The sequence below is a fragment of the Conger conger genome, chromosome 4 (genome assembly GCF_963514075.1).
Source record: "Conger conger chromosome 4, fConCon1.1, whole genome shotgun sequence".
In the NCBI taxonomy this organism is placed as follows: Eukaryota; Metazoa; Chordata; class Actinopteri; order Anguilliformes; family Congridae; genus Conger; species Conger conger.
Window position 1 is genome coordinate 23251730 of NC_083763.1, and position 15307 is coordinate 23267036.

Genomic DNA, 15307 nt, shown 5'->3' on the forward strand with positions numbered 1-15307 from the left:
GAGAAAACAGTTGAGGTAAAAACCCCAGTGGGAGGGAAACGGTGGCAAGAAAAAACTTCCAAATGGGAAGAAATCTTGGGAGGAATCCAACAATAGAGGAGGGGCTCATATTCCACTGGCCGGCCTGGTGCGATATTCAGAGGTATCTGCACTCACTGGTAAAATAGGCAGTCCAATCGAAGAAATGTATGCAATATAGACGGGGAGGGTCATGCATATAAGCCTTCAGGCTACATGAGCTTGAACCATGAGTGTAAAGGGCTGGAGCAGTCTGTGAACGCAGGGTGGAGAAGGGGAAGAAGCCTCAGGGAAGAAAATTGAGAAGCAAGAGGTTATGACTCGTACGAGCGATTTAAGAACAAATCCGTTCGTATGTGTAGTTCTTGCATGAGGCCCATTGCCCTGCTGAAAAATCTACCTGCGACTATGTCTCAACTTCCTAGCAGAGACAACCAGATTTTCTGCCAACATTTCCTGGTACTTAGTTGAATTCTTTATGCCATTCATCTTAAATAGTGCACCTGGGGCCTGTTCCACAAAGCAGGATTACACAGTTAGTACCTGGCGCAGTTAACTAGCTAACAAATCCTGCTTTGTCGAACAGGCCCCTGGACTACTGGCAGAAAAAACATCCCCAAGTCATCAATGACCCACTGCCACATTTGACAGTAGGTATGAGATGCTTCTCCTTGCATTCCTATTTTGCTGCCATACATGTCGATGTTGTGTATGGCCAAAAAGTTTAATTTTGGTCTCATCTGACCATAGCAATTATGACTCTTCCTGTCATAATTCCAATTAAGTTTGGCAAAATCCACCTCCAAACTGCCACCTTTCCAAAGAGTTTGCTGGTAGGTACAGTAATGTTTCATGGATCTTGGTGACCCCAAGATGCAACCAGTCTCTGCAATTCTTAAACCATGTGCCCAGGGTTCTTTATGGCTTCCCTCATCATCTTCCTCACCGTGCGTGGGGACAACATGCACTTGCATCCTCTTCTTGGCACTCATTTGCAATTATTCCATATTTTTAAAAATATTATTATGATTACCCGTATAGGTCTATGTGGTATGTTCAATATGTATTTTTGGGCCCATTAGATTACTATCTTTGTTCTGTATTATATGCAGTTATATATAATTATTACATATAATTATTATCAAGGGTGCCAATAATTTGGGAGTTTACTGTATATATGTGCACCCTGTGATTACTTTATTAGGTATTTATTGGGTATTAGACTTATTTTTTAGACTTACAGGTCTTCCACTGCTGTAGCCCAACCACTTTGAGGTTTGATGTGTTGTGTGTTCAGAGATGCTCTTCTGCATGCCAGTGTTGTAGTGCTTGGTTATTTGAGTCACTGTCACCTTCCTGTCAGCTTGAATTGTCTGGCAATTCACCTCTGACCTCTCTCATTAACAAGGTGCCCATAGGACTGCAGCTCACTGGATGTTTTTATGTTTTGCACCATCCTCTTACTGTATACATGCACTACCATTCAAAAAGTTTTGAATTATTATTCGTTTCTGAAAGAAATTCATACTTTTCACCAATGTAACATTCAATTGAATACAGCCATGACATTGATAATGTTACAAATTGCTTTTACTGTTTGAAATATGTTTTTAATTCAATATTTACATACAGTATGATTGCAAAGCCCTATTTTCAGCAGCTATATTGCTCCAGTTACTAACAACACACTGTTCGCTCATCCTATACACTCAGTGAGCACTTTGTTAGGTATTTATTAGACTTATTTTTTAGACTTAAATCTTCTGCTGCTGTATCCTATCCACGTAGAGTTTTGATGTGTTGTGTGTTCAGACCAGTCTGGCCCTTCTCCCCTGACCTCTCTCATTAACAAGTCATTTTTGTGCGTGAAAATCCCCTGTTAAGACGTAAACCACCCTGTCTGGCACCAACAATCATTCCATGATCAAAGTCACTTAGATTACATTTTCTCCCCATTCTGACAGTTGTTGTAAACATTGTATGAAGCTGCTAACACGTATCTGTATGATTTTATGTATTGCACTGCTGCCACAGGATTGGCTGATTAGATAATCGCATGAGTAAATAGGTGTACAGGGGTTCCTAATAAAGTGCTCAGTGAGTGTATTAATAATTAAAATGACAGATTTTTTTAAAATGAACAAGAAATTTTAGAATATATACTGCTGATATAGAAGAGGGTAAATCATGGCTATCATAACCTTAATTAAGGTAAACTCAAATGCAGACCCAGACATGGACATTTCTGCCTGTAGTGCGCTGTACATGTAGCTTATTCACAGACTCTCCGTCCAAACAGACTTTGGGGAATTGTTGAATAGGGATATTAATGTAAGTCTCAACAAGCTGGAAGGTTAAATGGCTGGCAGTGCAGCATTTCATTTTCACCTTGCCTTGGAGGACAAGGTAAAGTAAAAGCTTATTAGTGGGAACATATTCCCCCCTTTTTGTCTTCTCCCCACTAGCTCGTACCCTTTTATATCACAGCTAACAACTCCAATCACCATGGCCACAAGTCCCACAAAGACGCTGACATCTCTCGCCTCATCAAGTGGCGGATTATCCTGTCCTGATAAATTGGGCCGACTATCTCATGAAAGGCCTCTCCTTGAAGTGCTTCCCGTAGCCCACAGCTAATAGGCCAGCAGATGTCGGTATGAAGCCCCAGAGGTTGTTGTACAATGTGGTGTAATGATTTGTGGCAAAATGTACAAATGTTTTAAAGAGGACATGTCAGGGGCTTGATACATCCGACAAAAGCTGAGTCTAAAACTTGCAGGTTATGCTTAGAGTTGTTCTCAGCTGTTTCTGTCCACTGCAAGAGAAAGGCTGACAGTATATTTGTATTTTTTCAGAACATACCCTGTAAATACTCTATGTTGAGCTGTGGATATGCCACTAATTTTGCCATAATGATGCAGACAAAATAATTGATTTCTGTCTCAGACAACGTCTTTCATTAATTTCACTGACTGCTAGAGTATGCTATGGGGGAAAAGAAGTAACAATTTATTAAATCTGTTGCTTAAATTGAAATTAAATTTGTATTGTAATGATTATAATATAATAAATGCCTTGTTTTCCCACAAACAGATTAAATGAATGCAACGTGTAGTTAAATTTGTTTTAAATTATGTCAGGGGGATCCACTGTAAAGTCGATGTGATGAAAATGTGAGGCCTTGGTTTGGCTTTACTGTGTCTGGTTGTGCTTTCATGGGAAATGACTCCATAAAAAATAGATGTGGCGTTGGGTATTTTATAACACCTCCTCCTCTGGAGCTCCTCCTTCCACAGCTGGTGCACAAGCCCAGTAAGCACATCAATTTTGGTTACAATCATGTCACTTTCTCAACCCCACTCTGAACATGTGGAGGCCTCCACTGTTTTACTGGAACTCTTCCCTTGAACACCACTGATATCTTTAATCCTAAAAGAAGACTAAACGGCTCATAAAATGAGTATGCAGCTAAATTATTGTCATCTTATAATTCCTCCTTTCTGTGTCTCTTTCCCTCTCCAGGAAAATCCTTACATGTGCAATAATGAGTGTGATGCCAGCACCGAGGAACTAGCACACCCTCCTGAACTCATGTTCGACTTCGAAGGCCGAAATCCAACAACATTTTGGCAGTCCTCCTCTTGGAAAAAATACCCAAAGTTGCTTCTGGTCAACATCACCCTGTCCTGGAACAAAACTATAGAGCTGACAGACGACATCGTAATAACATTTGAGTCTGGTCGCCCGGAGCAAATGGTCCTGGAGAAGTCCCTGGACTACGGTCGAACTTGGCAGCCATACCAGTTCTACGCCACAGACTGCTTGGATGCCTTCATCATGGAGCCCAAGACGGTTCAGGATCTTACTCAGCAGACCTTGCTGGACATCATCTGCACAGAGGACTACTCCCGGGGCTATGTTTGGAAGTATGACAAAACGGTCCGCTTTGAGATCAAGGACAGGTTTGCGCTTTTCGCTGGCCCCCGGCTCCACAATATGGCCTCCCTGTATGGGCAGCTGGACACCACAAAGAACTTGAGGGACTTCTTCACCATCACAGACCTGAGAATTAAACTCCTCAGGCCAGCCACCGGGGCCACCATGGTGGATGAGAACAACCTGTCCAGATACTTCTACGCCATATCTGACATCAAAGTGCAAGGAAGGTAAGATCTTGTGAAAAGGTTTTTCCAGTGTCATATTTTATAGATTCAAGCCTATTTGAAGCCAGACCTTTGATCCATCAGAAATGGCTTTCTTCTGAATGAAATGTATGAACATCCCATCAGTTCCCTCAAAAGAAAAACAGGAAACTTCAAACAACATGAGGCACGTGCTTACTGCTAGGCTAGGCTTTAGTCACTGAAGGTTGCTGTGAGCTTGATTGAGGTACAGTATTCTACATGTGGCTGTTGAACATGCTCACATTTTTACTGCTTCTGATCCAACACTGTTGCAGTGATTTCCATTTGTTTTATAGTCATGCTTGGTGGAATGCCATTTCAAAACAATATGAATTTTAAAGCAGATAAATCGAAAGTGAGGTATCTGTTATTTATTGCAAAAACACATATTTATATTTGTCTGTTTGTATGTGTGCGTGTGTGCATGCATGCGTGCATGCATGTGTGTTTTAGTAATTGAATACTAGATACCAAAGGAGAGGTGGGCTAACACGGTTAGAACTACAGTGTCAATTTATTTTAAAGCAAAGGTAATCCAGTTAACTGCTAGAGAGAAAATGGCAATCAAATGTATTAAGCTTAATGACTCCTTGGGGGACAAACAAATTAATTAGGAAAGATATTAAACATTTTGATAACTCTAAGGATAGATCTATTACCATATTAATGAAAGAGAGCACATATGCTGTAGAACCACTGAGAGCACAAATACACTTTTATTTTAGCCTAGAAAGGATATCCCAGTAAGACTGCTTTATGTTTCTCACTTTGGCTCTTGAATTGAATTGAATTTGATAAAATATTAATTTTGTCTTTCACTTGTAAATGTGTTACATGTATTCATATGAACCACTAAGATACTAAGGTGTGGCATGAAATATATACAAGGCTTTCACAATTTTGACATATCCTTATGTTTGACATTCACTATTGAGATGTATGGACTATTTCTGGGCAATATTGACAATGGCATTACTGTGACATTGTTTCAGATTGATCCCAAGAAACCCAAAGCTTGTGTATTTAAACACTGGGGTTAATTCAGTTCAAACTGCAAAGCAAAAGATTTCTAATAAGCATCGAAATGAAAAAAATGAATGAAAAAATGAACTGATTTCAACTGCCAGGGGCAGAAGTCTAAAATATCCATTTACATTCTTCACCTATCCACAAGGGCTCATTATTAAGCGGACCTCCAAGGGTAGGGCTCACTACAACCGATGGCTCACCACAGGTACTGCCATTTGGGCTGTCGAGCTGCAGTTGTATAGTCTTATTAGTGCAAAGATTTAATAGCCCATTGAACAGATTTTTTTTTCATACCATCCTCTTTGCCAGTCAGGGAATCCCTCCTCTAATCATTTACACAACTCCACTCTTGGCAGGATCCTTAATTAAAGTAATTCCTTTTGACTATATATCTTGCTTTAATTTAGAAACTATGTCATTTTGTAATTTGTTATCTGGCATAAGGCACATAAGATTGCAGAAAAAACATCAGGGCATGCCACTTCTATCCTAACTGATACCTTGCTGACAACGACTCATGAGGCCAGCAAAAATATCCTTAATAATGTACTGTATTTAATAGCATTCAGGAGTTCCTTGGTTTCTTAATAAAGCATTAATATGCTACAAACATGCAACATAAATAATAGAATTCTGTGCAAGCCAAGTTACTATTTCAAAATTAATTAAAAAAAATGTCCCCTCGGTTTCTGCACTTCAGGCTCCAGCTGGTTCATGGTGGGATCACTAGTCACGTTGCCAGTGATGATAGCTTCTCAGCTCAGACATGACGCATCAAAAGTTGAATTCAGAATACAGTAGTGGATTAGAACAATTAGAATTGTGCTTGATCAGAAGGGAACTAATCTCTTGACTGGAAGAGTCTGCTGCAGATCTCATCACTAAAGCAGAGACTAAGTTATTATGGGCTGCAGGGATACAGCACTCCAAATGTCAGACAGAGATCAAAATTCTTGAGCAGTAATTCTACACTTTCCTTGAATATATTTATGCCTACAAAGAGGTATTTCACCTAGGTTGTGGGTATATGACAATCCTTTTGGGGTCAGACGAGGCCACAGAAGTGGATATTTTCGGAGCAGACAGCCTGTTCTGCCTAATTAATTCTTATCTAGAACAAAGTAAAAGGTTGTACTGGGTTGTGGTTATTACTGTTAGCCATCCCACAGAATTGGTAATGTCCCCAATGCTGTAAAACAGGGCTGTGCTTATCCAACTGTTTAGTTGCTGGTTGTAAAAATAGTTGTTGTTATTGATCTGTTGCCATTTTCAAGCGGTCTCGTGGTAAGAGTGTCTTATCTGTCCATTTAAATTCAAGTACAAATGGCTACTGCTGAAGCGAGACACTTAATAACGGGGAGATAATAATGATAATAACGCATTTAAAGCAAAATAGTAAATACAATAGAAATATTATAACCCATTTAGGTATAACCATGCTGGCTCAAAGTCATTTCAGGACAACCTCAGAATTCAATTTGCATCACTGCTAATGAGTTCAGTACTCACTAGGAGTGAAGGTAATGTTATAGTTATATTTTGCATTTTATCATTTTTTCTTAAGTGAGTAACTGTGCATCCATTCCTCCCCATACCTCATGCATTGCAGGAAAAGGTAAACTTGTTAACCTGACATTCTAATCTGCCTGATACTGTGAAAGCAATTTCCCATGGGGGAGGGGGGAGGGGAAGGTGGGAATTCAGCATGAGTCACTAGACCCCTATATCCTTTCTAGTAGGTTTGCATAATACAAGCTGTTCCAACAGTGTGTTGCTGTAACCGTCTACAGCATTTCATTTTTTATCAGTCCTGTATATTGCCGATTTAACCATATTGTGGCTTCCATTATCTCTATTACTGTATGAATAATGATTCCCTTGCATGTTGTGGAATATTTATGAAATTATTTCCCTTCTGGACATGAGCAAACACTGTGTATTTACGCAATGAACAGAACATGGAATGATGAATCAAATACTACACATGTACAGTATGCTGCTAAACATATTCACAAATTAACCCCTTAAGTATTGCCCATTTTCTTGACACAAAATTAAAAATGTTATACTGAAATAGAGAAAGGTTACTGTTCTTGAACCCTTTTGACTACAGGCATAATCCTGGTCTCTTCGGAAAGGTAACAGTTTGGTGTTTGTTTGCCATGAATCAAAATTACTCTACATATTACTATATTACTATAGTAACTTTTATAGCAAAGTTACTAAAGCCCAAACACAGTGAAAGAGGAAGCTTTTATTCTCTATTTTCAGTTTTTGCATGGCTACAGATTATTGTGGCTGTGGCTAATGCAGTTAGAAACACAATGTAGCCACAGACACAACACTGGACAAATCCCTTTTCAGATTTGATGACTATATCACCAAGAATTAGCATTCTGTATAGTTTTTTCTAAGCCATGTCTAGGCGGTTTTCCAAAAAGGATATGTGGAGACTCCAAAAGGACATATGGATATTATGGGCAACCGGTTGAGAAGATTATAAAAAATAAGTACAATAATCACAATAATAACATCTTCTATACTAATATAATAATTGAGGTCCATTGATTGAAATTTCTGTTGAATACCCAACCCCCATCAACAAATCAAACACAATTTCACACATTATTTATTATTCAAAAGCAGGCTGGTTCCTTATTTATAAGCATACTGAAAAATAATAATACATTTTGAGAATGTATTTAGATGCTCCCCCTATGTAAAATGGGTTCACGTCACTGAAAATGTCCTCTATTGTGGAGTCAAAGGTGTTTTCACTGTCTTCCTCAGAAATATTCATTCAGACAAGAGATTCCTTGCAAGTCCTCTATTTAGACGTAGAAATCTCAAGAGCTGTTTTTGCCGAAGCACAATAGTCTCTGCGTGCATTTTGAAAGTGCTACGGTATCGTTACGCAGGCAAAAAAATGCTGTGTTGTTTTAGGCAAGCCTAAAAAACTATACACCCTTGGAAATGTAATGCTTTTCAGTTGTCACTTCAATAACATGCACGTAATCAGTTCTTTGCTGGATAGAAGTTGATTGCGCACCTATACTTAGCAACTGTATTCTGGCTACTGGTCAGAGAAGCTCATACTGTTTTTAGAATTAGAAACTATTATGCATTTGGTTCGCTAGACCCTTGCCATGAAAAGGATACTGACATTACCATATTTATTTTAGTATGTGGATTTCCAAAGTACAACGAAAGTGAGGTCCCCCCACACTTGTTTTGCTACGCACATAAAATAAGGTACTGTTGTCGCTAAAGCAATGGCATCTTAAATTAGGTTACACAGATGGAACCGTTTAGTGATTGAAAATTGCACCGTGAAAAAAGGAACAAATGCAAAAAACCCACACCGGTTCAATCCTGCCAGTGAGACATTAGTAGTTTGGTCAATTAAATATGACTACTAATACCTTTTGTATTTTAGTATATTTGGGTCTATTCTAATCAGTAGATAAAATGCCAACACATGGTTTGGCACTGTTGTTCAGCTGAATGCATATACAGGATGTTCTCTATTATTATTATTATTATTATTATTATTGTTATTATTATTATTATTATTATTATTATTATTATTATTATTATTATTATTTTGCAAAGCGGGTATTCAAAAAAAATAAATTCTCAAACACAATTATCATTCATCTGAATTCCTTCAAAATTAGTTATTTTTATTCCATGGCTGTCCATAGGGCCCTCTCCAAGTCCAGAGAATGTTAAAACCAACCTTTTAAATTCAGGGTTATTCAGAATATTTTGTCATGAGTATTGCAGAAGAGGTTTCCTTCTTTCAAAGGTGGGTCCAAGCCTACTAAGTTTCTCAGTTCATCACATGGGCAAGGCTTTTTGCTTTGGAAAGAAATTCATAAGCAGCCATATTAACATACATTCATATATTTCTGTGGCCATTGATGTTGTTAGGAAACAGAGAAAAGCATGGAAATCTTTCTAGGAACGATCAAAGTAAACAACTACAGTATTTTACCATTTTGGCTTCCTTCAGAATATTGTAGACTAAGTTAATGACGTGAAAAAAATGCATTTACATTATCATCAGTCAGAAATATTTTTCAAGCATGTGGATTTGGAAATGTGTGACTGATTGTGTGTGAGAAAGAATGGGACCAATGTTTCAGTACATTAGTATATCGGTCAAACTTCTTAGTTGGGCAGATGGCAATTATGTGTAATTGTCCTAGCAGTGTTTTTTTTATCTTTTGCCTTTTTGTTGGTTTGTTTTGCCTGCTTATTGAATTCATTGAGAACATGCAAATGTTAAAGTTGTAAAAAATGTTTTACTAGTTTTTGCTATGGTATGGGTTATGCACTCTGCATGAAAGCATGTCCTTGCAATTAGTTACATAACCCTAAAAACAATGGGGAAATTGTTTTGTCTATGAATTGAAACAAAAACTAAACTTGTATGAGATACTGTACATTTTGCTTTTAATTTTTTAAAAGTTATTTTTTACATATCTCAAGAGAACCAATAATACTCTTAAGTGTATTAAAATTAAAATGGAAGTATACAAAAATGTTTCAACTGTACAAGTGTAGCCTGCTTATAAAAAGTATACTTTGGTTTAAGTCATGCCTTAGTGTACTTCAAATAAGTATACCGAATTGCAAATATTTTACTGAAAGATTATGTAGGAGAAGCAGTCAGTATAAGGTTGCAATATCTACTTTCCATAGGTAAATCTGTTCAAATATATGTACACCTGGAGAGAATGTGCTAAAACATGGTGGATATTATGTAAATTAGGCTATACATATTCTGTGTGATTTGCTAAAACATGCATTAATTGCAACTCCCATCTTCGCATGATCATTTTTAGAACTCCTGAAAGCAGACGTTAATTAGCCTTATATTATGAGCCTAGTTATTTTCATCATTTCGAATTTGGCAGATAGCATTTGTCTTTGTAAGGACACATGAAGTCATCAGCAAGCAGTTTGTATAAATATGCAGTACAGAGTTTTACATTCAGATGCTCCGTGGCCTTCTCCCGTTACAAGATAATCTGTGTCTATTCCTTCCAGCCCCAGTATGACTTGCTCATTTTTTATGATTTTTCCACCTATTATTCTATCCATGTTAATATTATTCACTCAGTTACAGCAGTAAAGTATTGGGATATTAGGACTCCCAGTTTCAATGGATTGTGTTATTTGAACATTTTGTTTGGAAGCCAAAATTCCGAATATGAAAGTAAGTTTACCACAGTTTCTTACTTTCCCCACCACTGTGTCTGTTGCTGTTGTTTTGCCAAAGTTTTTGTAGCTAGCTACTGTACCTACTGGAATATTATAGGCTACTTACAGTGCTGTATATTTCCTGACCTGTACATTTTATTTTGTTTCCCTCACAACTTGTGCCTAGTTGCCTCACATCCATTTCTCATGTTTTGAAGTTTGAACCTTTTTTATGGGAATCTCATACTGCAAAATTCCGAATGAGCGTGTCTTGTTTATATGACTTTGTAAGTAGAAACACTGTTTTATAAACTGGCCATTAATATGTCTGTATCTGCGATCGTAAACAGACCAAAAACAGTGTTTTTGCACTGTGACTATTTCCTTAGTAAATATGATCCTTAAAGGAGCACTGTCACTCTTTTTTCAGGTGAGCTTATTCGGATTAAATGCTTAAGTTATGTTTGTAGGCATTTTTAAAATCACCGTCAGTGGACATGTTTGACTTGAATCTCCAGCCTGTTTTACCCATAAGGTTATGGGCGCTCAAACTCCACCCTTGAATGCAGAAACTAGTTTATGGATGGCCACCCATCCAGGCGATCACATGACACTCCAACAAAAATACGGCAACGGTAGCATACCACGGAACCTATCTTGGGTAGCCTGAGCAAGTGTTATGGCATGGCTCCACTGCAGTCATCAACGTCAGCAATCGCTATCAGCCATCATTTCGCCATTCTACCGGCTCCATTGCAGCCATCAATAAATCTGACAGCCTACTGTTGTGTTTTGCTAGTTCACTTTACATTGGATGTCGACAGCTATGATGTTTTCATTAATTATGTTAAGCAAGGATGCTCTGGTTCAGTTGTAACCAGCTAATTTAGCTAGCTAACTAGCTAGCTCCAATCTCTCATAATTCTGTTGAGAGCTCCAATCTCTCAAAATCCTTTTGAGTTGGAGGTGTCCTCAGTCCACCGCCAGACTCGCCTAGATGGTTGGCCATACATAAACCAGTCTCTGCATTCAAGGGTGGAGTTTGAGTGCCTTCTGAGTAACACTGGCTGGAGATTCACGCCAAACACCTTCCAGGACGTGTTTGTTTTGAAAGATTTTGCCCCATATTTAGGAAACGGCTACACTGACGGTGATTTAAAAAATGCCTACACATAATTTAAGCATCCAAATAAGCTCAACTGAAAAATTTGTGATAGTGCTCCTTTAAAGTGGCAATTTTTTTTCTTCCTAGGATATCAAATTACTAGTATACTTTCTTAACTTCACTTATCTAAAAGTGTTTTTGCATATTTGTCACACTGAATAGTTTCAGATCTTTAGACAAAATGTAATATTAGACAAATGTATCTTGAGTAAACACAAAACAAACTCAAACTCGCTGCTGATGTCAAAACAGAATCCCATTCGTAATTTGATTAAGTAGAGAAAAGTCCCCACTTTCCTCTGTTCTGTCTCGATGTTTTCCTTATGCAGCCTCCACTGCAGCTCAAAGAAAATGAATGGAGCTAGGCGCTCATAGTATGTATGGAATCCTAGCTATGCTACTGCTTTAGTTGGCAATCATTCAGAAAAATGTTTGCATTGATATTGGCAGTACTGGTAGTGTGTGCTTTCCAAAATTCCTGGTCTCGTGCAATCTTCACTTTGAGTTTTTGCAGCTCCATCGCAGTCACTGGCTTTGCTAAAAAAAGAGCAGCGTGTTCGCTTACTGATGAGAATGTGAACAACACAAAAAAATGGTGTTGTTAACCATCTGTGCCAACACAATCTTTGGTAGCTTATGGAATATGTAGTCATATACGCATACGTATAGCCTATTAAGCTTTATCTCTCCCAACTTTGTTGTTCTCTGCATAATTTAAACATTGTACAGTTTAAAGATTGAACAGTTATTGTATGAATACATTGAAATTAATTTTTGAATAGAGGTAGGATCACTTTCATCATCCAGCTCCACAGACAGCGATATGTCAGTCACTCAGTCTCAGATGTGCATCCTCAGAGGCAGCATCTCACAAGATGATGTAGGCCTACAGACACAGGCAGCACAGCCAGTAAAATCATATCTCCAGCTGAAGAGCTTCATTTTATTAAACTTGATGAAAACTAAGCTCCTTACACTGTCAGTTAAGCTGACGGGGCAGCCTATGCCCTTATGGTTAACGTACAGGGCCCCGGAAGATTGGTGGTTCAAGGCCTGGTGTAGCCACAATATCTGCACAGCTGTTGAGCCCTTGAGCAAAGCCCTTAACCCCACAGTGCTCCAGGGAGGATTGTCCCCTGGTTAGTCTAATCAACTGTAAATCGCTTTGGATTATTATTTTATGATGATGCGCAATGCATTACATGAATGGAATTTGGCAGACGCTCTTATCCAGACCGACGTACATTTGATTAGACTAAGCAGGAGACAATCCTCTGCTGGAGCAGTGCAGGGTTAAGGGCCTTGCTCAAGGGCCCAACGGCTGTGCGGATCTTATTGTGGCTGGTTCATTGAACCACCGACCTTGCGGGTCCCAGTCATGTACCTTAACCACTACACTACAGGCCACCTATAATACATAATACATGCATAATACAATGGCCATACAGAATTTTAGACCATTAGAAAATGAGAAAGTCAAAAGGGACAGCAGACATCCATTCATGAAATGCTGCAAATTTGTACAGAGCCCAACCCCACCCCCCAGGCTGCCTACCTTTCAGTTGTGGCTGACTACTTCGGAACTTGGAGAACTCTCTGGAATAATGTTGCATGTCACAAAGCATGCATAATTTCAAGCTGGCTCCACAAGCATGCCAGTAGCTTCAGATATACAGTGAGCTTCATAAGTCCTGAGACAAATAGATATATATCTTTAGTTGGCTCTGTACTCCATAATATTAGATATGTAATCAAACAATTCACATGTGGTTAAGGTGCACATTTTCAGTGTTTATTAAATAGTGGTTTTGTAAAACTTGGTATTACCATTCAGAAATTGCCACACTTTTTATACACAGTCCCCCAGTTTCAGGGCACCATAATATTTGGGACAAATAGCTTTGCTGGTGTTTCTGGTGTCAGGTGTGGTTGATCACTTCCTTAGTCAGGTAAAAGAGAGCTTTCGATTTCTAGACTTAATTCTAGGCTTTTGATTACTTCTGGAGTCTGTTTTTGGCATTTGTCAACATGTGGACCAGAGTTTTGGCAATTAAAGTCATTATGAGGCTGAGAACTAAGAAAAAACTGTCAGAGACATAGGCCAAACAATAGGCTTACCAAAATTCTGTTTGGAACATCATTGAGATGCCATTGTTTTGAGCGGACTGCTCCTTTTAGTCTATACAATGTACGTTTTGGTCATTCTTCTCAAACATGTTTTCCCAAAAAGATGAAAACAAAATACTCTTCTGAAAATGAAAGTCTGCACACATTCAGTATTGGCTCAATAATGATCAATCCTGGTACTGATCATATTTCATCACTGTCTGCTATTTTAGATGCATGCTTATTTCTTGCTTTCACCCACACTGCATTTCTACAAACATATTCTTGATGCTATGTTGAGTGTGTCTAGTCCAAAATGAATGAAAATATCAACTTGGAGATTTTACAGTTCATGTGGAAGCACATTTTAAAACATACTGGGATAGCCGTTATGTACTGCTCCTCCTTTTTCTTATTTTTTGGCTTTTGAGAAACCACTTGATTTCATATAAAAATGTAGATTCTTAGAATTACATTGTGACATTAGTTTTATTTTTGTACTGCTATTTCAGCCCATGAAAATCTCGATTACATCATGCTACATAAGTGGCAATTCTGCAGTTGATGCTACCCTTCCAAAAGTTAAGTCTGGAAAAACACCTACAAAGTGGAATTTTTCCTCATTGCAGTACCAGGGATAAGATAACTGCTGTGTTTATTTAACATGTGGTTTTTATATCCACAGCATTGTGATTTTCTTACCTGATGCAAGAGGCATTTTTGCATTGAATAATATGCCAGGAGAAAAAAAGGTTGATTCTGTGGTGCAGAGCTACACTAGTAGGGGAGACTGGGGCACAAACCAACACTGGGCATGTTGAAACATGGGGATGTTGCCTACTTGCATTTGTGCAAGAATGATGGGTTTGCTTTCACCGATGTACTTTAGCAAGGCGCTTCTCAGGTGTGAGTGACTAGACGATTTGAAAACTTCATCAAGAGTTATTAATCAATATGTGTTTTAGCACCATTAAAGTAATGTTTTTTCACCAAGTATTTTTAGAATAACCGAAGATATGTGACCGGCACAGACAAATATACCTAATTTGAATCACTGTCTTGTGGGTTATAAGACTGAATGCTGTGTTCCTGTATGCCCCCCTGCCTGTTATAAATGCATCAGCCACAATAACTTTAATGCAACATTGTTTATTCCATGTAAACCAAGCATTTATTCAGTCTGATTTAGCACTCGCTCTTATCAATTTCATATAAATGGTGTCATATGTGGTTAGTACAGACATCATTATGAACAATTTCTACAAGACAATTTTCAGATGAAAAATGTAAATGGTACGAAATGTTGGATTCACAAGCTTTTGACTTAGATTTTTTTGTGACCGTTTTGTGACATTTCGGAACTTGCCCCATAGCCTGGGCATGTTGGAACAGCTTCACTCCCACTGCTTTCTACTGAACTGTAATCTACAAGAATGTCCTAGAACTGTACCAATGGTCTTTAGTCATAGCAGACATGTATTTTCTTTCTGGATTAAACATATTTGCTCTATGTGTATATAGTTTTTAATTTGGCAAAAACCTAAAAGTGTTTGGGTCTAATCCCTGGACATTTCACAGAGGGTGTGGAATAAAAATG

The 15307-nt window shown here is 38.3% G+C and overlaps 1 protein-coding gene across 2 annotated transcripts in view; it reads left to right on the top strand.

Moving 5' to 3' along the window:
• Window positions 1–15307, top strand: part of ntng1a (netrin g1a) — a 107591-nt gene that overhangs the window by 37981 nt on the left and 54303 nt on the right. For both annotated transcript variants that reach the window (XM_061240069.1, XM_061240068.1), the window contains exon 2: window positions 3541–4184. In XM_061240069.1, the coding sequence (XP_061096053.1) occupies window positions 3541–4184 (644 nt within the window). The remainder of the gene's footprint in view (window positions 1–3540; window positions 4185–15307) is intronic.